Source organism: Centroberyx affinis, unplaced genomic scaffold (genome assembly GCF_046629955.1).
Source record: "Centroberyx affinis isolate AG114_WGS23_722 - 3 ecotype Tasmania unplaced genomic scaffold, CSIRO-AGI_Caff_v1 ptg000748l_1, whole genome shotgun sequence".
Lineage (NCBI taxonomy): Eukaryota > Metazoa > Chordata > Actinopteri > Beryciformes > Berycidae > Centroberyx > Centroberyx affinis.
In genome coordinates this window covers 210,635-238,324 of record NW_027279361.1, presented here as the reverse complement: position 1 = coordinate 238,324, position 27,690 = coordinate 210,635, and the positions used below count along the sequence as shown (strand labels likewise).

The following is a 27,690-nucleotide window of genomic DNA, read 5'->3' as shown; positions in this document are numbered from 1 at the left end:
TTTAAATAGGGCCCTTCGTGTGTGTGTTCCTGAATATTTACACGTGTATGTGACTAAATGCATGGTCATGCGTGTGTGTTCCTGTGTTGTAGAACAATCTATAAAAGCAACACAAGATGAAACCTTTAGTCATTTGGTCTCATTCATCGCTCTCTCTCTCTCTTCGTCCCCAGGGCATGGGCTGGCTTCAAATGAAAGGGCTGCCTGCCTTCCACATAGCTGTTAGTTAAATGTCATAACGTCACCACACCAGATGGTGGTGAGAGAAACAGTCAGTAAATAATGCAGTGATATGAATTCAAATACCATTCATTTATCATCAGCGGTGACGGTGGCATTTTTAGAGTGATTGCTGTGGCCTTAGGAGCCGCCATACATTAAACACGGTTCAGATGTGTAAATTTTGTTTTGGGAAAATATTCCATGGATCATTCTGCATGGAGCTCCATAAGTTACCGATGGTGTGACGTCATCCTTATTCATTACCTTGTCACTCACACATCACCTGTAATTGGGTCTCTTGTATAGAACATCAATAGTATGTCACCTCTATTGATTCAGCAGATTACTGCCTGTCCTTGACTATATAGTCACATGTAATGCAGCCAGCAGAGTGTGGCTTTACAGAAGCAAGGTGTCAGAAGAAAACTGGACAGTTCCATTTACTTTCATGTCACTTTGAGGAGGAGACAAGACAGAAACACACACACACACACACCTACATACACCATAAGATTGAAGATGTGTCATAAGTTGCTAGTGGATTGTAGTTCAGTTCAGTTCAGTTTGCCAGAGGGGATAAAATAACTGATATGCAATAGTCACCACTGACATTCAATGGCAAGGTCCACTGATTTAACACTGGAACTGGTGGTATTTGTGTCACAGAGGTGTTTGAATGCCTGTATGGCACAAAATAAGTGAACAAACCTTGAATTGCCTCCTTCATCCCCCTCATTCTGTGTTTTCATTTCAGTTTTATAGATGTTTGACCAAAAACAGGCCCCCGGCCCTCTTCTCCTCTTTGTTGTGTGGATAGCGCGGAACATGGATGGACGATCTCCTCTCCATCATCACGCTGCTCTTTGTTACATAACACATCACTTCTGCCCGCTCACCAGTGAAGTGCCTTTCATCTCACACCGAGTTTGTTGCAGCTGTGCAGAAGGGAGCACTCTACCTGGTTTGCGAGGGAGTGAGGGGGTTGACAAAGGTCAGAGACTCTCAGACATTTTCCATTAGAGCTCTCCGAGAGAAGTTGTGATTAACTGCCTGTCTGTCTCTCACAATCTCCTCTTAATGCATAAAACAGCACCATGAACTATTTAGAAAAATCAAAGAGTGCTTCGACGTGACTAAAACTGTCTGATAGCCCCTTCAGTTTTGGGGCTGCAAGTCCTATTCTTTGTTATATGAAAGCGGATTATTCAAGATGACGAGCGTGTATTAATACTATTGTCTACACTCCAACTACCACAATGGATTTTAATGATCTAATGATATTAATGACGTATGACAAGGAAGAAATTATTCAAAGAAGGACTAGACAGGGTTTGGAATTCATTCATGATGCGTATTCGAAAAAAAAAATATTGGGTTCTATACTCAATAGCAGTTTTGAAACTAATAACACATGTTTTTTTGGGCAGAATATATTACAATAGTCTCACAGCCCAGAATAATACCTACATGTGCGTGACAAAAAAGATTTGCTGGGTGCTGTTTATGTGTTAGCTCTGAATAAATGTATGTGAAGATTATTTTGAATTTTCTACTAAATGAAAAAGCTTCCTGAATTTTTTTTGGCATGCAGAGGGTAAGCACCTGAGCCTTAAACATCAATTATGAGTGAAGGTTTCCCATAACTGCCGGTTATTTATACATCTTCACCCTTTTTTTCCCCAAACACCACAGTGACTGGATAAAAACTCATCAGATGATCTGAGATCCACAGGTTTTGCAGACTGCACACTTTGTGGCTTGTGTCTTGAGATAGTGTTGCGCAATATCCATTCATGTTCTACATGGTTTGTCTGATCTGTATTATAGTTCCTGCTAGTCACACCAACAAATACAATCCCAGAAAATATGTGGTCCTATAAAACACAATGCTATAATCCATCTTGTTTTCTACTGCTTGGAGATAGTACAACTTTGTGTTTCTTCTCACACTCAATTTGACAATTTCTCTTTCTCTCTCTCTCTCTCTCTCTCTCTCTCTCTCTCTCTCTCTCTTTAAACAGAGATACATTGCTCCCTTTGACCGAATGTTTAACTTGTGACAGAGAAAAAAAAAAAAAAAAAAAAATATATATATATATATATATATATATATATATTCACACACACTCTTTCTCTCTCTCTTTTCCTGTCACTCTCTTGGTCTCTTTTTTTTTTTGAGTGCTTTATCTCTGACCGGGATGAACGAATGCAGAGGCATCATTATTTTTGTTGTGGTTACTCAGGCTGTTTATCACACTCCTGCTATCATTTTATCCTCCAGACACAGGGGCCTTATAGCTATTGTTTGAAATGGAAAGAGTGGGACTATTATATATATTTTCATGAATAATAGGTGGCTTCTACATGAACCCATTATGAAGTGAAATTTGGATTGGCCATTTTCTGAGTTTGCCTATTTTCTGTGTCGCATGTAGACTGGAGTCCATTAAAAGCATAGATTCTATATAAATAACCACAGGACATAAATTGTATACATAATAGCTGCTCAACTGAATAAAAAAAGTTGTTCCATGGTCTACATTATATTAACTGTGATTTATAAGCATTCATGTACAAATGATGGGTCTACATATCAACCACAGCCAGGGGGGAGAGGGGTAATATTCAGAGAAAACACTTAGAATTTCTCAGATTAAAGTCAGACATTTGCAAGAAAATACATTTTTGAGAGTTTTTTCTCGCAAATGTCTGAGTTTTTTTGTCTCATAAATTTCTGACTTTAATCTCAGAATTTTTTACCCCCTCTCCCTGGCTAAAAAGAACAAAATAAATCACCTACAATGGCCCTAATACACTGTCATAAAAATCCAAAAAATCTCATTTTGTTTATTTTATTTTTAAATCAGAGAATGTGTGTTTACATGGGGACACATGAGGACTGACAAGATGTCAGCTTGATTGACAGGATGGTGCTGAGTCCCCCACTCCTCTCTGACTCACAGCACGTCACAACAATTGGCTCAGATGTCACAGCTGACGTGATAATAATGAGGACAGTGCATGTGGACACATTTTTTAAAACTGGCACACATAATTGGGGAGCATCTAAATCTTTCCTGTTGGGGTACCTGGCATGGATCAATTTATTATAATGATGATGTAGCATAGTAATGGCACATTTGGAAGCTTAATTGCAGCAGCGAGACCTTTCAGATGACTCAAGCTGAAAAATGCATTTCTCCCATGTTGATGACACTTGACATTTAGCCCACTCCATACCTTTCCCTTTATGATAAATTGAAAACTTTAAATTATTTATTTCCTCTTTTATATTCATGCATTCACAATTTAGAGAAATAGAAATCCATTTACTGAAATCCATTTACTGGGTTACCTTCCTGCTTTGCACTACCAAGGACAAAAAGTTTTGTGAACTGAATTTTTTTCCTCTTTGACTTGAATTGAACATCAATACCACATAATAGCTCTCTCACCTCTGTTCTCCTTGCTGCCACAATGGAGCACAATGCCTATTTCAATGCCTTATATGATAATTTACTGCTATTTTTATGAGCTAGAAACGCCATTAACGCTCAATATATAAGAGTGGCACCGCCCCCATTTCAAGTGATACTCCTCCACCTTATCAAGCAGCCTATATGATAATTGTTCTAGGGCAGCCAGCTGACCAAGAGAAGTGTGCCAGAAAGATGGCTGGTGCCGAGGAGGCTTTCCATTCTTTGAAGTTTCCGTCCTAACATAAGGGCAGTCTGGATCCAATCGGCGAGTGGTGGAGTCAAGTCACTTAATGCAGAGGGATCACCCAAAATAAACAGACTGGGAGAGAAAGGGATATCTAAGCCGATAATTATATTGTTATATTGTTATTTCCTTTTTCATGAAATCCAGATATCCTGTGATAGATACTAAGGTACTAAGTAAAATATTCCAGATTACCCAGAAAGAAAGCTGAAACTAGACCGTAAAGGAAAGCAACACTATGGTCTAACTAGGATTGTACTACATCGTTTCCTTATGCAATCACGACAAATGTACCCCATACCTACCCCATAATTGTGCAGTCAAGATCAATGTAGATCCAGTTTGAAGCCCCCTGCCCTCCATATGCTCACCTGTATGGTGAGAGCCAGTGAGAAGTCCTTGTCGTAAAACATTTTTAATTGCTGCTATATTTTGTTCTGGCTTGACTTTGTTCCAAAGAAAAGACCTTCATCTCTTGCGCTAAAGCTGTGAATAGACCTTACTCTCTGATACGCTTAAATTCCTCAGCTTATCAGTAATTTTTCTTCCTTTGGCAGTTTTTTCTCTCTTACCCCTGTCTTTGTGGTTTTTTTAGTTAGTTTCAGAGCTGAGCCAAGCTGAGTCCCATTAATATCTGTAAAGGAGAGATTTAAGTAGAGGAAGGAGTCGGAGAGGGTTTCCTTGGAGCACAGCAATCTCATTTAATCACTTTATCACTTTATAACTCATCAGCACATTCTCTTTGCTAATCAGAGCAACAATATTAGCCTTTTGATTCACAGCTATACCAAAGCTATACAAGTCTTTTCAACCACTCAATGGTTTTTAATCTAAAATCAAACCGAAGGCAACACTCTCACTCATAAGTGAATTACTTATGACAACAGTCACAGCCACTTTCCCCTTAGCAACAAACCCACAACTGTAACGACTGTTAGCAGGCTCACTTAACACTGATCAGCTTGCTGTAGAATACTGTGCTGACTAGACACTGACTCAAAGAGAGGGCAAACTGAGCATACACTCAGGTTAGGGTCAATGTTTAGATGCTAGAACAAATTGAAACAGACTGAAGAGAGAAGAGATATTTTCTCTGCACATATCTCTCTCTCTCTCTCTCTCTGGTTATGCCCTTTATGCTGTCCTGTGTGAAGGTCAGGAACATCAGAGCATTGCAGGATGTCATGGAGCACCAGTGGCAGGGGGTGCTGGGTGACCACAGCACTGCAGGGTGCAGGTGGAGGGTGCTGTATAAGCTGCCACTCCCTAGAACAGGGGTACTCAAATACAAATCTTAAAGGTCCACAAAGAAAATTTTCAATTAGACAAAGGTCCGTTTATTAAGGTCAGTCAAGCTTTTAACGAATTATAATTAAATTATTAAATTAATAATATAAAATTAAATATAAAATATATATAATATAAAATTAAATTATATAAAATATATAAAATTAAATTAAATAAAATATAAAATTACATGTTAAATTAAATTAAATTAAAGCTACAAATCACCATTTCCCCATTATCCCCATCCCCCAAACCCGGTTCACACACCCAGCCACCAAAGGTGAATCAAACCATCCTAAGAATCAAAGTCCAAATAAGTCCAGAACTATTGTACATTGTGTCAAACACTGTTGCTTAATGAGAGAAGTGGCACCTTTGGTCTGCTGCCAAGACTTTGAACTTTGGCACAAAAGGTGTGATGACCAGGCAGAGACACTGATGCAAGTGTTCATTGGTGAGTTGGCTGCGGTACTTTTCACCGTGTTCATTGTTGAGAATGCAGACTCACTGCTGTAGGCTGGCCACCTTTGAACACGCCATTTTAGATTGATTCACGTTCCAAATCTAGGCTAGTAGCTAACTGCTGACGAAACGAGCTGCGCTGTCAACTTCATTACACCGGTCTTTGTTCTCTTCTCTTGTAAAAATAAAGTTTGAAAAAAAAAGTGCGGCTCTACAGTATGACGTCGCGTCCGCGACCCACCGCTGTCATGGAGATGACGGGACGCTGAATGTGATTGGACCAAACCAAAGCAGAGTAGACGTCCTCACACAGACAGTGGAGCAGTCAGAGCGCTGCTTGCAGTGGAGAAAGCGGAGAATTTTGACTCGTTGCGTTGCGGCGAAGTCTCGCAGATAATACAAATAATACATATGAAAAGTATAATTTGCTCAGAGTCCGGAGACAGTTGTGGTTCGGTCCGGATCCGGACCGGAGTCCGGACTTTGAGGATGACTGCCCTAGAACGTCAGGTGACTTACAGTGGAGTTTTTTTTTTTATCACTGTCGCTGTTGCTATTGCTGTGGTTTTTGTTGGTTTGTGTTAGAGATGCACCGATTGCAATTTTCTTGGCCGATTCCGATTTCCGATTTTTTAAAAGTCTGACCTGCCGATTCCGATTTTGGCCGATTCCGATTTTCTTTCTAAGAACTATAATTGACAGCATACACAAACATTTTTTTAACTTTTCTTTATTGGAAAATTAAAATTCAATTGTATGTTCATAATTAAACATTGACTATTAATAACTTACATTTTCTCCAAAACTGCACCAGGTTACAGGACCTTCTCTCACTCTCACTCAAACAAATCTCAAAATATAAAAGTGCTCCAGGTTACTGGACAGAGCTTTTCTGTACAAATAAAATCCAACTGAAAATGAATTGCAATATATCCCACTTTATCTAACATGTTTTACTTTCCCAAAAGAAAACAGGTGCAACAGATCTATATAACAACACACCTAATGTCATTTATTTACATCAAAAGGTTATCCATGGAGCCCAGCCCACTGTAATGAAGATTTAAAGTGGCATAGTGGCATCTTGTGGTGAAAAAAAATGACTTTTTGTTTTGACTCCGCTGAGATCGGGAGGTAGCTCGTTTCTCCCACACAGTAAGCAGGCTGACCAATATCATGCATGTGATAAACTTAAGCTTGAAAAGTAAAATCTATACAATTACATCATATCACCGTTTATTTCCATGCATAAGCGCGAGCTTCTGTCGGCGGAGAGAGAGACACACAGAGTATGGTGGTTTCGGCGCATCGGCCAACGCTTCCGGAGTTTTCCCGGGTGCGCGGTGCCGGTCCGAGATTTCGGCGGGGGTCCCGACGCTAATGCGTCACCAGGTGCCTGGCGAACGGGTTTTTCGGCAGGATTGGGAGGATCGATGCGACCCGTGTGCGCGGTGGAAAGGACAGCGGCGAGAGAGATGGGACGCGCTGGAACAGAGATCAGTATGGATGTATGGACTATTATAGCAGAGTTTTTACCATTGTCTTAAATTTGACCGGCACAGAATCGGATATATGAGACTGATCTGCCGGTCACCGGTCATGGCCGATCAGCTGAAAACCGGCCGATTCCGGTCACTGGCCGATCGATCGGTGCATCTCTAGTTTGTGTGTGTGTGGGGGCATGTGGGTGTGTTGGGCAGGGGCTATGCTGGCATTTGACGTGTCTTTAACTTTGTCTTTTAAGTAGACGTTTCATTAAAGAACATCAAAAGTCAAAGACTCTTTCATACACATAGTGATTCACTCTGTGACTACAACTTTTCAAAGCACATCAGTTATGCAGACACTAACGCTTTCTCTGCCTGTCTATCTGTCGGTCTGTCTCTCTTGCTCTGTCTCTCTCTCTCATGCACACACAGCGATTCACTCTATGACTACAACTTTTCAAAGCACATCAATCATCCAGACTCATCTCACATCTCTGTTTGCTGGCAGATAGACACGTCAGCTCCTCTTTTATAAACATAAAAGAGCCTTTGTTCTCTGTCAGGCCACAGAAATTAGCTTACAAGGCTGTTGTTGTTTTGTTTTTTGTTTTTTTGTTTTCTTTACTTTTTAAGCTTTCTTCCTTGGCCATCGCTATATTTTTAATGGTGTGATGGTGTGGTTCTCAATTTTTGTTTATTTTTTTTATTTTTATCTCAGAGTAGCTAAGTGTCTGTGATTTTTGCCGTCCTTCTCTTCCTCAGCGTCTGTCAAGCAGGTGATATCAAGCTAATACTCCCTCCACACACACACACACACACACAAACACACACGTGTGTGCAACATAGTTACATATTTACTCATCTTTGGCTTTAAAAGGCCATGCAAATGAAAATGTACATAAATTACAGGCAATTCCATAAAAGTAAACCAACCTTTTTTAAAATGCTAGCAAATGTCAACATCATTATAAACCCAATTGTTTGGCTATAATTTGCATTTTCAATTTGCATTTTTCTATTTTACCTAGGGTGGCATACTGGCACGGGCTGCCCCTGTGTGTGTGTGTGTGTGTGTGTGTGTGTGTGTGCACGCGCCTGCATGAACGTGTGAATAAGCACATCCTGAAGTCTGACATGGTTTCTCAGTGTGCTGCTCGTGTATCAGAGGATGACACAGTGTCACTCCGTTTAGCTCGGCTGCCTGGTGGAGCTCAACCCGCTTCCCAGGGGAGAAGTCCTACATTCTCCCCGACTCTGATGCGCCTTCTTCTGGGTCGGCTTACCATGACTCTGCCTGTTCCTGGGAGCAGACTTCTCCGCTCTCTCTGCTGGTGTAAAACTCTGATCAAAGCTCAGCAAGAGCAGCACTGTCACCCATCGCAAATCCCCTTAGACAATAGTGCAACAGAGAGAAAGTTGGGCCGAGTGTTTGTCACACGATGCAAAGTTTTTAAGAACTCATGATTTCTTGTCAGTGACAAGAGCACTACACACTCTACACTCTACACACACTACACTACACACATTTTCTGTTAATCCTAGTGAGTTTTTTTTTTCCCATTGTTTTAAGCGACATATGAAAGGTGGCGTTATGGCTGGAATTGGTGGCATTATCACTAACTCCAATTGATTTGCACCAGTATGGAAGGCCTCTCTCCCCTTCTGTTACCATCTATGTGGAGAAAGCTAGCAACAACTGGCCTGGCTAGTATTGGAACAAGAGAAATGACACAGCCAGCTGCTTTCTTTTATCACTGACAATAAAGGGAAAACAAATACAAGGTGTCATCAGAAGTACCCTCACATACCTCTGCCAGTCGCAGCATGTCCCACCAATGTCACGATGCAGCCACCGGCAGCAGCTGTCTGCCTGGCTTTTATTTGGTCTCTCTGCTCTGTTCTCCTTCTCTTCCCTCTCTGCTAGAGATCTTTTTGTCTTTGTACTGTATGTCTTGTCTTTCAGTGTCACTGTCTGTCTCTCTATCCTCCTGCCTTCTGGCACCCTCACTGTCTTTGTGTACATCTCTCCCTCTGTCTGTGGTTTCTCCTCACTCTTCCCTCTCCCATTGTCATCCCCTCTCACTTTTATAGTTGAGCAGGCTGCATGAGTTTCAGCAGATGTGCTCCACTAGCTCTGCATAAACATCATTTTTCTTCTGTTCAATGTAATGTAAATTTCTCTCTCTCCCTCTCTCTCTCTCTCTCTCTCTCTCTCTGTTTGTCTTTTCCTACTTCTGACCATGTGCACACACTCACACAGACATACCCATCTGTCATTGTAGTATCTCCTTGTATAGTAACTACAGTTTTCTTTTGCACAAAATGGATGTCACAGGGGTTCAAATTCTCTGGAGATTTTGCTCTTTTTAGGATTCTGGTTCTTGGAGAACTTCGAGATATTAAACAATCTTTCACACTAGCATTTTTCTGCAGCAAAATTCTAGGCTGCAGACAGAAATCACAGCCGCCTTTGATGAAATAGCAATTGAGCAGCTGAGTTTGACTGGATTTGTCTGGATTTTTACGGGCTTTATGGATCAAAGGAGAATTCCTTCTGCATCTCTCTTTCCACAATTTTGGGGAGTTGCCAAGGCAATGAGCACAGAAATACTGTATATTACCTCCTCTGCCACCTTGCCACATTGCCATTGACATTTGACTTCCTGCGCATTTGGCCAGAGATCCTTGTATTAGTGTTGAATAAAAGATGAACCCAGCCCAGATCCTTCAGCCGTGGTCAGTAAGGATATTAGACTTCCTTGGAGCCTGGTATTTATCTGCTCTAAGTCCTGCTGTTCTAATGGGCCTGTCCTTGGCCCTATGGGGCCAGATTGCACCATGAGCTTGTCAATTCATCCTCACAGAATGCAAGTGCATGGCCCTTCCAAGGGTATTATGCAGTGGTGGAGGTTTGGCTCAGAGAGCAAGATTACTTTCTGCTTGAATGACTTTCACCAATAAAGTCACAGCTGTAATCTGTCTGTGTCCAATAAAATACTTTAAACGCCTAAACTTTCTTTACATTTCATCATGCGGAGGGATCAGTATCCTCTCAAAGGACTAAAGGGTGTTTAAGCGATCTTAATTCACAGCGCTCAATTATTTACATCGTCTGACAAAAAAGACTTCACTCTTATCTTCGGGGGACTGACAAGAGGGTTTGTAATTGGACAGAAAGGATGTGCAACACTAAAGCTGCTATAAAAATTGGATTGATGTTAACATGGTGAAAGAGAGGGTAGAGGGTAAACAAGCAGAGAAAAAGAGAGGGAGAGCAGAGGAGGGAGAATGAATCGCCTAAATGGAGATTGAGACAGAGAGAGTTAAGAGGGGCTCAGAGGAGAGATTTAGGCTTTGACTCTTGCTGAATTTAACAAGAGAGAACATTTTAAAAGGATTCTCTGAGTTTCAGCTGCCAAAGAATGGAACTCGCTTGAAGTATGACTGCTTTCAGCATTGTTCACTGTGCAGATACTCTGAACTGTCTACAGATACAAAACAAGCTATCCTCAACATTATTTTGTATGGAACTAAAGGGAAGGCTTTAGACCTAACTGCAGCTACCGTATGTTTATGTATTGCAAGAGAAAATGTGTACTGAGTACTAAGCTGTGTTGGAGAGAGGGACATTAAGGTAGAGAAGGTATAGACATCAGATTCTGTAGGTTTTTTTTCCTTCATTTAGTTACAGAGACTGTAAAGTGCAGCACTGTAGAGGCAAATCTAATGTTTCAAGTCGTTTCAAGTTTGCAGTATGGGGGTACTCAACCCGTTCTCATTCCCAACTCGTCCTGTGTTGACTCTTTGTCAAATCCCTTGGCGTCGCTATAACGATGCTAAAGGTACTCTTCTGCGTCTGTATAGGACACACCGGGTGTTCCATAGACTCCATGGTAAAGCCTCTCGCGGCAGTATTGGACGCCTGCAACTTTCTCTCCTGGACCACAGAACACACAGTCTGGCGTACATTTTCTGCCCAAATAAGGCATTCCACTTTGATGAGTTTCTTTGCTTGAGCTCTTTGGTGCTAATATACATTTTTTTTTTAAATGGTTAGTATGGTTGTAGATCAATTTCGGGGCCAAATGAAAAAAAAATCGCTTGCATTTACCATTGATGTCACCTGCTAGATAAATAAATAAATGTGGCTCATAACCTATATATGCCTTTTCACAACCGCAACCTTCCACCCGGAAAAACTACAGCTTGCGCTGTTCAGCACTTCCTATAAGCACTTCACAATAGAAGCCCTGCTCCGTGGGTTTTGTTGTTTTGTTGTTGTTTCTCCCATAGTTGACGTTGTAAACATGGAATTGACATTATCATTGGGGTATTTGAGGGTGGAAAAGAACAAATCTTTTGTCAGATTTCAGCCATCTTAATGGGAAGCAGGAGAATTTCAGAAAATATTGCATTTCAACCCAACTCAGTGCCGCCTGCCATCAGTAACATCACTTCCATGAAAGTACAGCTCAATAGCTTTCTAGAGAAGTTGACCCCATGTCTCTAGCCCCTTGTGTTGCTGCATAATAAGCCTTCAAAAGTAGCCGGGGGTCAGAGTTCAAAGGGCAATATTGCAGTACAGGAACCACCCATGTTCTTCATATTGACATATGTTACTCTCCAAGAGTAACAAGGCCTTTCCAAAAATGTCTTTAATTTTGTCCTACGACAAAGTTAAATTTTCACCTCTGTCCAGCTGCAGCCTCTTTCAGGCGTGGTTTCTGAGACCCTTTGAGACTCGATCCTGGATAAAATCAAGTCTTTTGATTTTTTGCTTATTTAGTTGAAAAGATCCTTCAAGGTATTGATGTTTTTCCTAATCACAGTCATACTTTTGGATTTGGGCTAGTGTAGACCTTATTTTACCTACGAAATACATCAGAATTGTTGTCATAGGAGGGTTAGGGTTGGATAACATTGCTGTTTTTGAAGCACTTTAGCCCCTCCCCCAAAACTCCTGCATGGTCAGGATTATAGTATGTTGTAGCCTCAATATTCCTCTGTTTACAGATGAAGTTTCCTACATACAGTATATCTCTAAAGATGACCCTGTTATAAACTTGTTGGTGGCAGTCTCCACAGCTGATTTGTGGCTTATCCTTACCATGGGGTGATGAGTTGATAATCAGATGGATATGGTCATGACATTTACTATGCATGGCCTCAGATCAGTGAGTTTCTTAAAATAATATCCCAACTTGGGTTGTTGCTAAAAAGTGTATTGTTGGTGCTATTTTGCTGCGATTTCATCAGTTCTGTTTCATGGGCAGAAAGAGGTATGTTCAATAACGAAACGGATTATGCAACGTTTAGAAACGTTAACTCCCGTCTGCGCTCTTCTATTTAAATTGTGCTTATTGTAAAGTAGATGTAATGATACAGTCGTTATAAAGTGCTATATTTTATGGAGTTTATTGAGATGCCACTGAAATAACTTGTTTATGAGCCAAATTTATTTATTTATCTAGCAGGTGACATTAAATGGTAAATGCAAGTGATTTTTTTTTTTTTCATTTGGCCTCGAAATTGATCTACAACCATACTAACCATTGTTTTTTTTAATTCATATTAGCACCAAAGAGCTCAAGCAAAGAAATGCATCAAAGTGGAATGCCTTATTTGGGCAAAAAATGTACGCCAGACTGTGTGTTCCGTGGTCCAGGAGAGAAAGTTGCAGGCGTCCAGTACTGCCGCGAGAGGCTTTACCATGGAGTCTATGGAACACCTGTTGCGTCTTATACAGACGCAGAAGGGTACCTTTAGCGTCGTTATAGCGACACCAAGGGATTTGACAAAGAGTCAACATAGGACGAGTTGGGAGTGAGAACGGGTTGGGGTACTTGACGCAGCAGGATCTCTAAATGTCACTGTTTGTTTAGCATTCACAAGGGTGCAGTGCTGCAGTGGCTTCCCATAGTGGGCCGTTAATCACAGTGCCTTTATTCATATGAGCACTGCCGTTGTGGGCCCTCTGTGGAGCCAGTAGGAAAAAAAAGGCTAATTAAAACTGTTCATTCTCCCATTCTATCACTCCCTCAAATCTGGAGTATCTCTTTCACACAAACACATACACTCACTCAGTAAGTCTCTCTCTCTCTCTCTCTCTCTCTCTCTCTCTCTCTCAGTCTATCTCTCTCTCCCTCTCTCTCTATCTCTCTTTCTTTCTCTTAAACTGAAACTTTACAGTGCTTTCTAGTGCAGAGGCTGTTATGGGGTCCAGTTTGGCTTACCTTTCTCATGTTCCCCACTCTCTCTCTCTCACACATCCTCCCTCTCCTTCTCCACTTTGCACTGCGTAGTGTACCAAAAACTCATATTAAACACATATTCTCTCTATCATTCAAATAATAACGTCTAGATCCAATTTGCTGCATGAATCCATTTTGCTGTCTATCTAATCATTACACCTGTCATCCCACTCCCAGGATGAAAGGATAATAGGAGACTTTGGGATGGAGGTGACAAGCAACATCATCTGGAAATAATGATCTGTGAAATTACCCATGAGGGGATGCACTATAAACAGCTGAAAAATGTCTAATTACAAGCTATGGTTCATTAATGGCAAATGGCACATATGGACAGAGACATTCAGAGGCAAGCTGTCAAATTCAGGGAGAACATTTTATCCTAGTGAGGTTTGCTTAGAGTCCTATGGGAGAATGAAAGTCCTGTGAGTCATGATGGTCTTGACGGTAAAGGTTGCCAGGTTGGGAGACAGGTGAACAATGCCCCTCTGGGACTGAGGTGGTCTTTCAGCCAATAACCTTCATGTGTATTATGTTGTGTGACATTGGGAGCTGCAGAGTTGAGGGTTTTGAATGGGAAATATTTTATTTGACAGTAATAAGTAATAAGTTTTGATGAACAGGTTTGCCAGCTGAATAACAATGTCAATCAGTAAGGCCCACACCGATATGTCAGTTCATCAAGATTCATACACCTGACTCCATACTTATATGTAGTCTGTTGTACTTGGGATGCACAGAATTTAAAGATAGCATGCGTGAGGTGAGAGCAGCTTATTACTGCAGGGCAACGCAGGACTGTGCTTTTTTCTTTTTTTTCTCACCTTTCAGCTCTGTGGTAAACAAAATGATTAGTCTACTTTTGTACAAATGTGTGTTTACATGGGTTGTTCCGTTAAAACACAAACAAATTAAGCTGCTAGTGTCCCCGGTGTCAACCTTTAACAGTGTGAGTGAGGTCTGGTGGGGTTACCTCAGGCTCTCTGCGAAGATTTCTGGCCTGGGGGAGGCCTGGAGCATGGTGGGTCTCCCCTCCTCTACTGCCCAGTGGAGCCCATCGCCTGCTTAAAGAGTCTCAGAGCACATCTCTGGTTTCTCCAATCACTAAACATCTCTGACCTCATTAACTCCAAGCATATCAAAACTCAAATGTGACTTTCTGATTCAGCACTGATACCAAAGCACACAATAGACTAAAGGGCGGCTAATTAAAGGACAAAAGGCACATTTACGGGGGAACAGACAAATGCATGCAGTGCATTTTAAATTAGCTAGAATACCTAAGCACATTATTCATTACCCAGTCTACCTGCATGTCCGCACATGTAAATACAGTACATGTGACCACAGGAATATGTAAGTTTAAGTAAGTAAATCATGCACAAATGCCATACCTTCTCCACAAATTCTCCAAATGCAATCCTTCTAGTTTATTACATCAGATGCACAACTGGAAATACAAGCCATGGTGGCCACTGTGCATAAAGCCTTTTATGATAACAACTACACAACACAATAAAAGGCATGTCCAGAGGTGTATTTCAGTACAGCTTTACAGTTGAGAGATAGAGTAACATAGAGGGAAGTGTTTCATGCCTTTGAACATGTATAGAGGATCTTTACTTTGCATATCAAACAGTGGGCCTCATGCAGGAAGCGATATACAAACAAATTTTCTCTTATTTTTGTTTGTATCCACGATTTGTTCTTATTTTGTTAGTACCCAATGATTTCTGGGATTCACCAATGTTTTCTTATTTTTGCTCTTCTCTTAGCTAAGAGAAAATTTTACGAGTGGTCGAGAGCACTCTTACCAAGATAAGAAAAACAAAATCTCATTTTCACAGTCTACAAATTGTTTGTCCAACGCAAGGAAACATAAGTTTTAAGTTTGAGGAACATAAAAAAACGCATGAATATCATATAATCAAATTTAGATTATTATATGTTTTAGAGTAATTATAATGATTGGATTATTAAATTTGTGGGATAAAGAAATACTATTGGTCCATTGATCCCAATTAAGACTATAAAAACCCTTGGCTGATATTGCGTGTGTTCAGCTTCTGAATGGCTTATATACTGCTCTTAGATGCTTTGGCCATCCAGGCCTTACGCAGAGAACGCATTTTTAGAGATCGCACAGATCTATTTGATGAGACGGATGAATGTCTGCTGAGCCATTTCAGATTGCCAAGAGCACCTCTCTAATTGTTGGCCATGTGCCAGAGTATTTGGACACGGCACAACACCTGCCCTTATATGGTGTTTAGGGGGCGTTACCTATGCTAATAACAAACAATCGGCCACACGCCTCCAATTTATGATCAAGTGGGATTCATCATTCAGCACACCTGGGTAAGAGCAGATTTGGATGGTTAAGAACGTTTGGTGCATCTGGAGTTAACTTCTCTTGTTTTTTCTCTTAACATAAATTTAAGAGAATTTTCAGAGAATGTTGGTGCATGAGGCCCACTCTCCATATTTGTATAGGTTGTCATAACACATAGTACCTTTCAACACTAATGCTGGCCTACAACACTAATGAGTTATTAGGCTCTCTCTCTCTCTCTCTCTCTCTCGCTCTCTCTCTCTCTCTCTCTCTCTCTCTCTCTCTCTCTCTGACACACACACACCCTCCCACTCATTACGACACTCACTTACACTCACCCTATGTTTTAATTGCCTGCATTATGGCTGTATTAATTTATTTTTTAATTATTATTTTGTTTAATAGATCTATTTTCCACCATATAGTCAATTTAATTTGTTTAATTTTTTGTTTTTTTTAGATGAAATGTTATTATAAACCCCTGGGCATTTTTTTTTTAATCTCACCTGCACAGATTATTAATTGCATCTCTTCTGTCTGTAGTTTTATCACTTTACTTCTCTCCTTTAATCACTGAACTAAAACTAAAAATGAATGTGATACCATCATTATTACATGATGGGAGCATGCAGCGTTACAGAGGGTTACAGAATCAAGGCTGATGGGTGTTTTCATAGCTGGGATGCATTTGGCACTTGAGTACAATCTACCTAATCCAGAGAGATTTTAGAATAGAAATGAGGAGTTTTAGAATAAAATGCAGCGTAGTCCCACTTGAACCATTAAGCCCTTTTTGAGACTCTTTTGTGAAAGTGAGTGACTCATAGCACAAGTTTAATATACGATATGCTGAGATGTTAGCTAAATGCAATGCAGATTTTTTATTATTATGCACCTGTGTGTGTGCGTGCGTGTGTGTGTGTGTGTGTGTGTGTGAGCATGGCCATGTAATGCTAATCAGGTGGGGTTATTGTGGGCCATGCATCATTCCCTTAGATGTGGATCCCCAGGGGAGCTGATTGGACAAAGGCATGAGGCTCCTGAGTTTGGATGGTTTGAGTACATGTGAAGAGTGAGAGAGGAGCTAAGAGAAAGTGTTAAGGATGGGCTCCTGTTGTAGATTAGCTCTGTCTGTAGACCCTCATGGGAGTGAGTTATGTGGTTAAATTCAGAGATGGAAAGTAAGTACATTTACTCAAGTACTGTACTGGCACTTTACTTGAGTATTTCCATTTTGTGAGACTTCATACGTTTAGGATGTTTGGGACAGCACGGTGGCTCAGTGGTTAGCACTGTTGCCTCACAGCAAGAAAGTCCTGGGTTCAAACCCCAGTCCATCCCAGGTCCCTTCTGTGTGGAGTTTGCATGTTCTCCCCATGTTTGTGTGGGTTTCCGCCGGGTGCTCCGGTTTCCTCCCACCATCAAAAGACATGTATGTTAGGGTTAATACTGCTGTTGGTGCCCCTGACCAAGGCACTGGAAAAAAAAGAAACTGGAGTTGGTCCCCCAGGTCCCCCGGGACCGGGCACAGTAACCCCCCGGGCACTGTACTGTGGCTGCCCACTGCTCCTAGTGTTGTGTTAAATGCTAGTGATGGGTTAAATGCAGAGGATAAATTTTGTTGTACTTGTACGATGACAAGGAATCTTCTTCATCTTCTTTACTCAACTACACTACTACTACTATTACACTACTCTACACAACTACACTACTACTACAGAGGGACATATTGTGCTTTTCACTCAACTACATTTATCTGGCAGCTGTAGTTACTTTGCACAATATGTTTTTTTTTACGTGCAAAACATACAATAAGCTCATAAAATATGATGCTACATGCTATATGCTATATGATGTTACATTTTAAACTCCCCAACCGTATATGGAGTAGTTAGACCTAGCGCCACCTGGACCACCTACAATGTTAAAATACTTCTTAAAGATTAAAGCATCAATAATGTAACACTCTGAAAGGGACCATTCTTCAGAATGAGTACTTTTACTTTTGATACTTAAGTACATTTTGCTGCTAATACTTCTATACTTTTACTTAAGTAAAAAATGTGTATGTGAGACTTTTACTTTTAACAAAGTATTTATCCATTATGCTATTGCTACTTTTACGTAAGTAAAGGATTTGAGTACTTTTTCCACCACTAGTTAAATTGCAGTTGGTAGATGAATAGGTTTCGTAATGATAAGGTCACTACAAGTAGAGATATGAAACTGAATATTACCTAGCACACATTCAGACATACTTACATACACTCACTCACACATGCACACACATTATGCACACACACACACACATAGTCTCACCCCCCCCGCGGACACACACTGACATGCACAGGCACTGCTAACACATTTCCCATCTCAACTCTCGCTATTTAACGTGACCTTAGGCTGGAGGTGACCCAGGTGAAATGACTATACAAACGCCAAGTCATCAACAGATTTAATTACAAGAGACTCGTCACAGGGAAACAGCTCTGGAGCAGAGGTGCTAAAGAAAAGGAGGATTGATCACCAGCCAGTCAGGAATCCAATGTAGAGTAATTCACTCTGGGTACAATTAAGCATTGTGCTGAGATGAGGGATATTATATCAGCAGGGGGGGCCTGCAGATCTCTGCCTCTGTTGATTAAATACTTATTAACAGTAGATGGATGGCTCGGCTGCTGTGGGAGCTTATACAGTCACGAGTGATGTTTGTTTGTTGTGATGTGATGAAGCCAGCCACGGGTTGTCAGATGAGTATGCAGCTTGGCTCTGGCACAATTGGTCGGGGTGCCATAAAGCTTTATCATTTCCCCTATGTACATCCAAGATTTATTAATATGACTATGATGATTGCTTAGTATTAGTTAGTGTAACTCTCACAGATGGTGGCTACATTCCCTTCATTTCATCATCATCTCTCTCTCACTCTCTGACTATTGTCCATTCTATCTCTTTGTCTTTGCCTCAATTTTTTGCCATCTTACCACCTGTCTTCGCTTTTTTTTTACGTTCCTTCGCCCTTATTCATCCTCTAAATGTCATACTCGCTCTCACCTTTCTCTTATTCATATTATTAAATTTAATGTTCAGACTCGTCCTTGTCAAGTCCCAGACAAGGTTTTCTTTTTCTGAATCGAAGCGTTCTTTTATGTCTTCAGACTAATAATTGTCTCCTCTTTGTCTTTAACACCTAGTGTCTCCTCTCTCTCTTGTCTCCTCCTGTGCTCTGTTCTGTGTTGTTACCAGGCATGGCTGACAGAGATCCATGAGTACGCCCAACAGGATGTGGTCCTGATGCTGCTGGGAAACAAGGCAAGGCATTATGGGAAATATCTCTGACTTAGAGACAAAACGGAAGCACAAGTGGAGCAGCAAATCTCCTACAGCAACAGGCAGATGTCACAGCAATAACACATACACACAGATACAGACAATGTACTGTATGTATACAAACACAAATATACAAACAGCAACCAAAACAACTTGAAGCTATGTTAGTGTACCATTGTTTACCAATAGCTTTAGTAGTAGACATTGTTAAACTACAATCATTCTTATCCTTTCAAACACAAACACCAGCCAATAGTTTCAGCCCCCCCCCCCCGTTGTGGTTTCAACACTGATGTCGCTGTGATGCTGACATGTGTGAACTTAACGCTCCCTGTCTCACCAGGCTGATGCCACTCATGACAGGGTGGTGAAGAAAGAAGATGGCGAGAGGCTTGCCAAGGTGAGGATTATAGAGTCGAATTAGTAAAAGCATGGACACCATTTTTCACTGTCCAGCTGTTGTGAAACTAATTGGGGTTAGGGTTAGGCAGATACTTCATATACGGAAGTTGCATCCAACAGTACCACAAATATTTCCACAACCACGTGGTTTTCATCTTTTCAGCTACAGTGAAAACATTGTTTATTTTGTACAGCTTTCCACTGTTCTTCCTCTCTGTAGTAGTATTACAGTTTTTCACAATTGTATACACACGTTTTCTGAATCTTTGGCTCATTTTCTCAAAACTCTGAACACAAAACCACAAACACAAAATGCAAAACTCTACAAATCTCTAGCAAAAACAAACACTGCATTCAAAACTGTTTTTTCTCTTTCCAAAATGTTTTTTTGCATCAAAATGACACACACAACCATCATATGAATAGATCTTTCTACCAACCAACAACACACTGATGTGCTCAACACAAAACACTACTATGAATATCTTATCAGTAGGTTTATGCCTTTTGCATTTTCAGTGTTACACTGTAGCTGGTTGTAAAGGATTGTTGCTTGTTTTTTCAATTTTACATACTCGACCAATTACTGTTGTCAATCGGTGAACATTATGAAACCTGTAAACAAACACTTATGGATTGCATAAAACCATTACATGAAACATGATTAGACAATAAAACTTTCACTGTTCAAACTTTGCTGTGAACTGAGTTGTTTTAGCAGAATAGCCTAGATACATACTTTATAATCTTAATATTTAAATCACAAATACATAGTAACTTTGGTGGTTGATATAGGGAAACAATGAAATAGAACATAATTATCAATGTGGGGGCCAAGAATGTGTAAATATAAGCATATAAGCATTTACAGTTTTTTCTGAATGCTTAAACACTAACAGTGATTCTTGAAGCACTATCTCTGAAACCATTACAGTTTTTTCTGATTGCTTAGGCACTATCTTTGAAACTATAGGCTGTTTTTGCAAAACTCTACACACTAACCACAAAACCTTACACCAAACCAGCAAAACATTATACAAGCAAACAATTCTTGCAAAACTCTTCAAACTCTTTTAAAAATTGTGTTTTGGCGTCAATACAGTACACACAAACCATAATTTGAATAAGCACACGAAGCACCAACTACGCACTGATAGTATAAATGAAAAACACTTGTGGCTTTTGCTTTTTCTGTGTGCAGGGCGTAGCAGTTTGCAATAAAGTTTTGTCATACATGTAGTAAACACACATACACACAGGTATCCAAATGTGTAAAGTATAGATGTGTATTCCGAACATAACACACTATCAATACAAATAAGGGGGGAAAGTTAATTTTTTTTTTCTCAAAATGTTCTACAGTAACACTCCTCAAACAACAAAAGCGCAGTAGAAGAAAACAAAAACATTTGTTTGCTTTTGCAAGAGATGTATAATGTTTTGCTGGTTTGGTGTAAGGTTTTGTGGTTAGTGTGTAGAGTTTTGCAAAAATAGCCTATAGTTTCAAAGATAGTGCCTAAGCAATCAGAAAAAACTGTAAGCGTATTTGATTAACCAATTTAGTATATAATTCACACTATTCTAAAAACTTGTTGGAGACATTAGGAAATACAACCTAGAGAAGAGGACTAAACCAAGAATGAAAAGAATTTATGGATTTACGACTTTTATGGCTCTATCCAGAAAGGTGGGGGTTTTCTACAGAACTAAAAAGAGAAGGGAGAAAGCAATTCCTGATCCTTTTGGTAACATGATACAAAATGTATTTAATTATCTAATGTGACTAATTGTCCAACATCAATTCAATAGTCTTCTGGTCCAGATAAAAATAAATCTTCTTATTTTAATTTGTGTGAGTCTGTGTGTGTGAGGGAGATCCTGGTCTGCAGTCTGATGTGGCTTGTAGATAAAACTTGTAGATTTCAGAAGAGTTGTCTGATTGGTGGAGGAGATCCCCCCTTAGTCTTGGTCAGCGTCAAGGTGACACTTTTGTAGCTTTAAAGGTGAAGGGTCATTTTTGTTCCTGGAAAAGAAAGTTACTCAAGGGTCCATTTTGTGCTGTTGAGACCTGGTTCTGCTACAATACAGAGATCAATTCTCTGTCTTTTTCTCTCCTTCTCTTTATCTCTGAGTAATTTTTTTCTCTGTGTTGTAAGAAATTTGCACCATCTGCAAAAATAAAAGATAAATAAGAATGAGAGAGACCAGGCATCTCTGATGTATTGCTCCACTGTAGATTATGAGCATTTGATAATGAGTATTTCCAATATAGATCCCTTCCTTGAGCATCATCTAGAAAAGCTTTAAGAGCTTTCACAAGACACACATTCTGCAGTTCAGTCTTACTCAATTTCATAGTCTCTGTGAACTCCAATGCAGCTGTAAATACAACTACCGAGCTTTGAAACTTTAGCAGACACTTTTTCAATCTCCCTGACTGTTGCTTCAGAACATGGCATACAATACAAATAGCATACAGCCAAGCGTTTCTCCAGCAGTGGAAGCATTAAAGTGCCACTAAGTTAACTTAAAGCTCAGCCTGGGAAAGAGAAAAAAAACACATCAGTTCTGTCATCACTGTGGGCTAAGACAAATTCCCCTGCAGAGGAGAGGCTGGGAGACAATTTATCACATCGGAGCTGGAAAGTAAACTACTTTGCTCTTTGTGTTGGGAAGGTCTACTATACCCTTCTATGTAGTCTTCATCTTACAGTCTTCAGTGAAATTCATTTTTCAGCTTTATACAGCACCAGGGAATCATAAGTCTGAAGTCAGAGGTGTCATATCATTGGTATGTTGGTGTCTGTTGGGGGTAAAAGGGTGAAGCTCAAAGTCATATCTCCAATAACTGTCATTGCTTTTGCTGTGCAGGAGTTCGGAGTTCCCTTCATGGAGACCAGTGCCAAGTCAGGTCTCAATGTTGAGCTTGCGTTCACCGCTGTGGCTAAGTGAGTACCTGCCTCTCCCCTCTGGAAGTGTTATTGATTGGTGTGATTAAGAGATATTTCATCATTTTAACGCATACTACTCCTCTTGACCTACCAGCATTTTATCATTCCATCATTATCTATGTCTCTCTGTTTCTTTTATGACGCATATGGTACATGGTATGGGGGACATTATGCTGTAATGGTGGCGTCCGTGTGTCTGGGTGTAGACACAATCTTATGAGCACAATAACTCAAGAACAATACACAATACAAAGTTCATACTGATGCCACCAGTTCCCCCTACAGAGTAGATGATCAGATTAGATTTTGGAGCACCTTGCTGCATAAATGTGCATATTAAAAAATAAATGCAAAAAATGCTTTCCTTAGTGCTTTAAGATGCTGAGTTCATATCAATACCACCCATGTTTTATATGAAGAAAAGTATGTTGATATAGAAACATTTGCTTATTAATACATTCATTTATTCAATTAATGACCTCATTAGCATAGCTAGTGCATTGTGATACATTGTGATGATTATGGTGGGACATTGAGCAACTCAAGTGCCTCTTGTTTCATATTATCTTATCCTCTTCCTCTCTCTCAGGGAGCTGAAGCACCGGTCTATGAAGGATCCCAGTGAGAAGTTTAAGCTCCAGGACTACGTAAACAAGGAGATGAAGGGCACTGGCTGCTGCAGGTCTTAAGCCTGTCCCAGTCGCCATCTGGGCCTGTGTTCGCATGAGCATGTGGGTGCCTGTGTGTGTGTGTGTGTGTGTGTTTGTGTGTGTGTGTGTGTGTGTGTGTGTGTGTGTGTATGTGTGTGTGTGTGTGTGTGTGTGTGTGTGTGTATATGTCTCCATGTGCGGAATGCATCTGTGTATCACCCATCTCCATACAGTATGTGTTCCACTCCTATGAAGATGCAGTGTCTGTATCTGGCCTGAGCTAGAGAGATAAGGAGTCAGCTTCAGCGAGGTAAATGTCTGTGGTCTCTCCGGTCTGTGTTCCAGTGCACAGGACCTACCTATGTTGTGCTGTCTCATCTCAATGCCCTCCTCCACCCTGTGTGGCCTGCTTTACCTAACTGACCCACCTCCTTCTGCAGCTGTGAATGTACCCCCAGATTTTGCTTTGCAATGCAAAAGACTAACTGCAGGAGTTAAGCCGCAGATCAGTCCTGGTTATTCATCCGTCAGACCCCATTGCCATACACCTCTGTTACTGATGGGCATTACCTCTGTAACTGTAGCTGTATGATATGCTTTTGACTCCAGCATAGGATTTGGGTCTTTGATTCTTAGCAGTTACCTTTGCGTTACCTTATATGATGATGACACTTAAGTGATTATTTGATCGTGGAATGAGGCAGCCCCACCAGGTTGATATTATAGAATTTACAGCCTTATTGCAGAGATAAAAATCCATATCTTGTGAGATCATTCATTTCACCACATCAGAATGTGTTGTTTGAATGTTCCCTTGGTCAACATGTGGATGAGCATTCATGTACTTAATGTTTGTGTAACCTGTCTGTGGTTCAGTGTTTCTGTCAATCAGTCAACAGGCTCCTCAGAGCCACTTTAGCTCACCAGCATTATCTCAATCTAAGCATTTCCATGATAAAGTTGTTCATATAGGAAAAAATATATTTCTTCTTAAACACAGAAGTAAATGATATTGCTATTTTCTATACAAAGAAGTGAAGTAAAGAACAACATCATTAGCTGATATAAACCAGCCAGATGGTAGTTTTGAATTCAGTACCAATGGCGTGCTAGATGCAAAAGCAACTATGCTATAGTTTAATGTAACATCAAGAAGTATAGTAGTGCATAGGTCCTATCTAAATGATTTATCAGACCCATTATCAGGGTTTTTCAATAATAGGGGATCAGCTGTGTGAAGAGCCCCAGGAAACATACCTTTAGTCTTGGAGAGCTCTCATGCAACCTCACTTCTTGATCACAACTTTGGTTTTTATATCAGTAAGAATCCCTAACTGACTCCTAAATTATTTGTTTTGAAAATAGATGAAGGTCAAAAATATATAATATATTGGGGTAAAGTATAATTTTAAATAACATGGTGTAAAATATTGAACTGTGAGTTTTCTGTAGTAGAAGAAATCATGCTTTGTTTCTTGGTTTGCTAATAGCAGTTAAATAAGAACAGGGTGGGGGGGAATTTCTTTGTTGACCATGTTATGAAAAGTATTGTATAACAACATGGATAAGTATCCAATTCTGTTTTGCAGTATAAAATTGCCATTATGTTTTATTTTGTAGTCAGTGCAAACATTGGTGGGCTGCTGTACGTCTTGCTTTTTTTGCTCATATGTTTTCATATATGAATATATGAATGGTGTATATAGTATTATGTCATTGTTTTGTCAGAAATGTCTTCACATTTTTGACCAGTAGCGTATGTTTCTTATTACCTAACAGTATTTAGCCTATTCTTCTTAAAAGAAACATAGGCCTTATTTTATATGACTGTTGCTTAGTAGGTACCATATCTTAGTAATCTTTGCTTCTCTTAGACTTACAAAACCATAGAAACTGAATATCTCACTGTACAGTATTTACATTCTCATATTTTTCCCCACTTGATATTCCAAGTAATGTATTATCTTTTTTGTTTTACTTTTTTTTCTATGTGCAACTCCCTTCTTGTAACTTCAAGTTAACTACAATAAAGAACATAAGGTAATATGACTTTTACCCTTCAATTGATCCCGTGGGGAAATTCTCTTTTCACTTACCCCATTTCAGAGCATGGGCTACAGAACAACATGCTTGGTAGGGATTCAATTCCTTTGCTCAGTGACACGTCAGCAGGACAGATGCTAGCTGACATGGTGGCTGGAACCCGGAGCTTCAAGTTGATGGGTGGGCTCCCTACTCACTACACCACCTTACTGCTCATTTACAGCTTCATGATTTTCTCTTCAACACTCTTATGAAAGGACAAAAGTAATCCACTGCACACATCTTCCCCTAAATTTTAGGATTATTTTATGGCCGCTGGAATGATGAGATTAGGCTATGTGCTGGAGTTTTAGTGGAGGTCTAAGTATGTTTGAAGCCTTGCCTTTGTCTCCCTCTGCTGGACAAACAATTATATGGCATGATGATAACTGCTAAATGCTTGAATGCAATACTTGAATCCGATGATGTACATCACACAAACAGAAGAACAAAAAGCACAAATAGCTTGTTGAATCTGCAGTGCTTGGCACTATTAAAAGCTACATGTTAGAAATTAGACAACTGTTAAAAAATAAACACAATGATACATGGAAACAATGGTGTATCCACTTTGTGCATATGTATCCGCTGTATGTATCAGAAACTGAATTAGAGTGTGATGGCGAGTTAACTTCAATGAGAATTAAAGAATGGGGCACCAGATACAGACAACATCAACAGGTCTCATCTTGAATTTAAACTCATATAATGAACACAGGAGATGACTTTATGTTAAATAATATATTAACTATTGCTCAATGGAAGATACGAATCAGGTAAGTGAAAATGTCATAGGCCATGCCCACTTTCACTAATGATGACCAAACTTCAGATTTTGACAAGGACATGGTCCTAGAGCAAGTGAACTTAATTTTGTGCAATTTCACCAATTGGATTAGGAGATACAGTTTTCTGGCCTTTGTGGCGCCCCCTATTGGTCAATATTTGAATGGCTTTGCACACATGTCCATTCATTCATTATATGTGAACATGTTGTCCAAGTTTCATGATGATTGGACCATCTATTCCACAGTTATAACAATTTAGCTTATAGGCCACGCCTCCTTCACAAATTTAAGAGTTAATATCAGTAGATATAAATAATCTATGAACAAAATTTAAAGCATAGATGCTACTGACTGATTTTGGTGGTAATCTGTCAAACGGTGTAGGAGGAGATGTTAAAAATGTGTTTTTCAAATAATTGAAAATATCTCAAAAACTTTCCAGGCGAACCTTGAGGGTCCTTATGGCAAATTTGTAGAGTACAGTTAGGTGGACACGTGTACCAAATTACATGTAAATCGGACAAACCGTGTGGGAGATACAGCCCTTTCAACTTTTTATTTCTGACCTTTATTTATAGCGCCACAATCAGGCCGATGGGGGTCATTTTTCTTGTGGGTCTAACTGAAGCCATACTAGACCATGGTGCAAAGTTTCATGGCTCTAACATTTACAAACAATGTTGCCAAAGCATGAAGGTACAGAGTGTGTGTCTGTGTGTGTCTGTGTGTGTCTGGGTGTGTGTGTGTGTGTGTGTGTGTGTCTCAGTGTGTTACCATCTCACAGGAAATTGAGCCCAAAGACAAAAACAATAATAATAAAAAAGTACCAGTACAAAAATGTATTAATTAATTTATTAATAATAATCACAGAAAGTCCAAACTTCATACAAATCTCCATAACCGCCTGAACAATCCTTTTGACAAATTTCAATACAATATAATGCACCATTGGTGAGATATTGGTCCAAATAACATGGACATTAATTTGATCAGTTAATAATAGTTATAATAATCATAAACACATCAAAATCAAAAGAGTTCTTCCTCTAGGGGTCATCAATGTGAAATACTGTTCAAGTTATAGCGTTCACTCGAAGGATCGGCGGTGGACGCGGCGGTGGGTGGGGTGAATCCATAATATCCCCGAAACTCATTTCGGGGATATAATTATTAAAAATACAAAAAATATGAAATGGGCTTTGTGTAAAGTACTTCTTTCATGTCCATGACAATATTTATGCTTGCCAGAAAGTCAATAATCTACATGTGCTAATGTCGCTAACAGGCTTTCTGTTGAATTCCTGCTCCTCTCACATCACTGGTGCGGTGAGATTCAGATTCAGCTGTGGACAAGTTTCTTTAGTGGCAATCATGGCGTCAAAACATTTTTTGTGCAAATACAATTGTAGACTAAGCAATATGTCAGCTATAGGACATTTGTTTTGTGTCTAGTTCCTGAATAGTAGATTTTTTTTTATCGACTTTTATGTTTAACTGTATTTGTCATATTTTTTCACTATTTTTCAGAGGGAAGATTACCTTGTCCATGTATTATTGAAATATTGGTTGAAAAGCTTAAAAGAATGATATGTTGGATTGGATTGCAATGAATCATTTAGAATATACTCGTAGATATCTGCATTTGTGGTGTTACGCTGTAGCATGAAAATTACCACTTTTTGAAAACTGGCAGCAAAGGAATTAATTCCATAATGTCGCTTGA

At 39.8% G+C, this 27,690-nt stretch overlaps 1 protein-coding gene across 1 annotated transcript in view; it reads left to right on the top strand.

Moving 5' to 3' along the window:
• The window catches only part of LOC139644517 (ras-related protein Rab-26-like), a 59,646-nt gene extending 36,486 nt beyond the window's left edge, over nucleotides 1-23,160 (top strand). The window contains exons 6-9 of the mRNA XM_071519890.1: nucleotides 19,011-19,076; nucleotides 19,438-19,494; nucleotides 22,368-22,444; nucleotides 23,037-23,160. Coding sequence (XP_071375991.1) covers nucleotides 19,011-19,076; nucleotides 19,438-19,494; nucleotides 22,368-22,444; nucleotides 23,037-23,136 — 300 coding nt within the window. The 3' untranslated portion in view covers nucleotides 23,137-23,160. The remainder of the gene's footprint in view (nucleotides 1-19,010; nucleotides 19,077-19,437; nucleotides 19,495-22,367; nucleotides 22,445-23,036) is intronic.
• The last annotated feature ends 4,530 nt before the right edge of the window (nucleotides 23,161-27,690 follow it).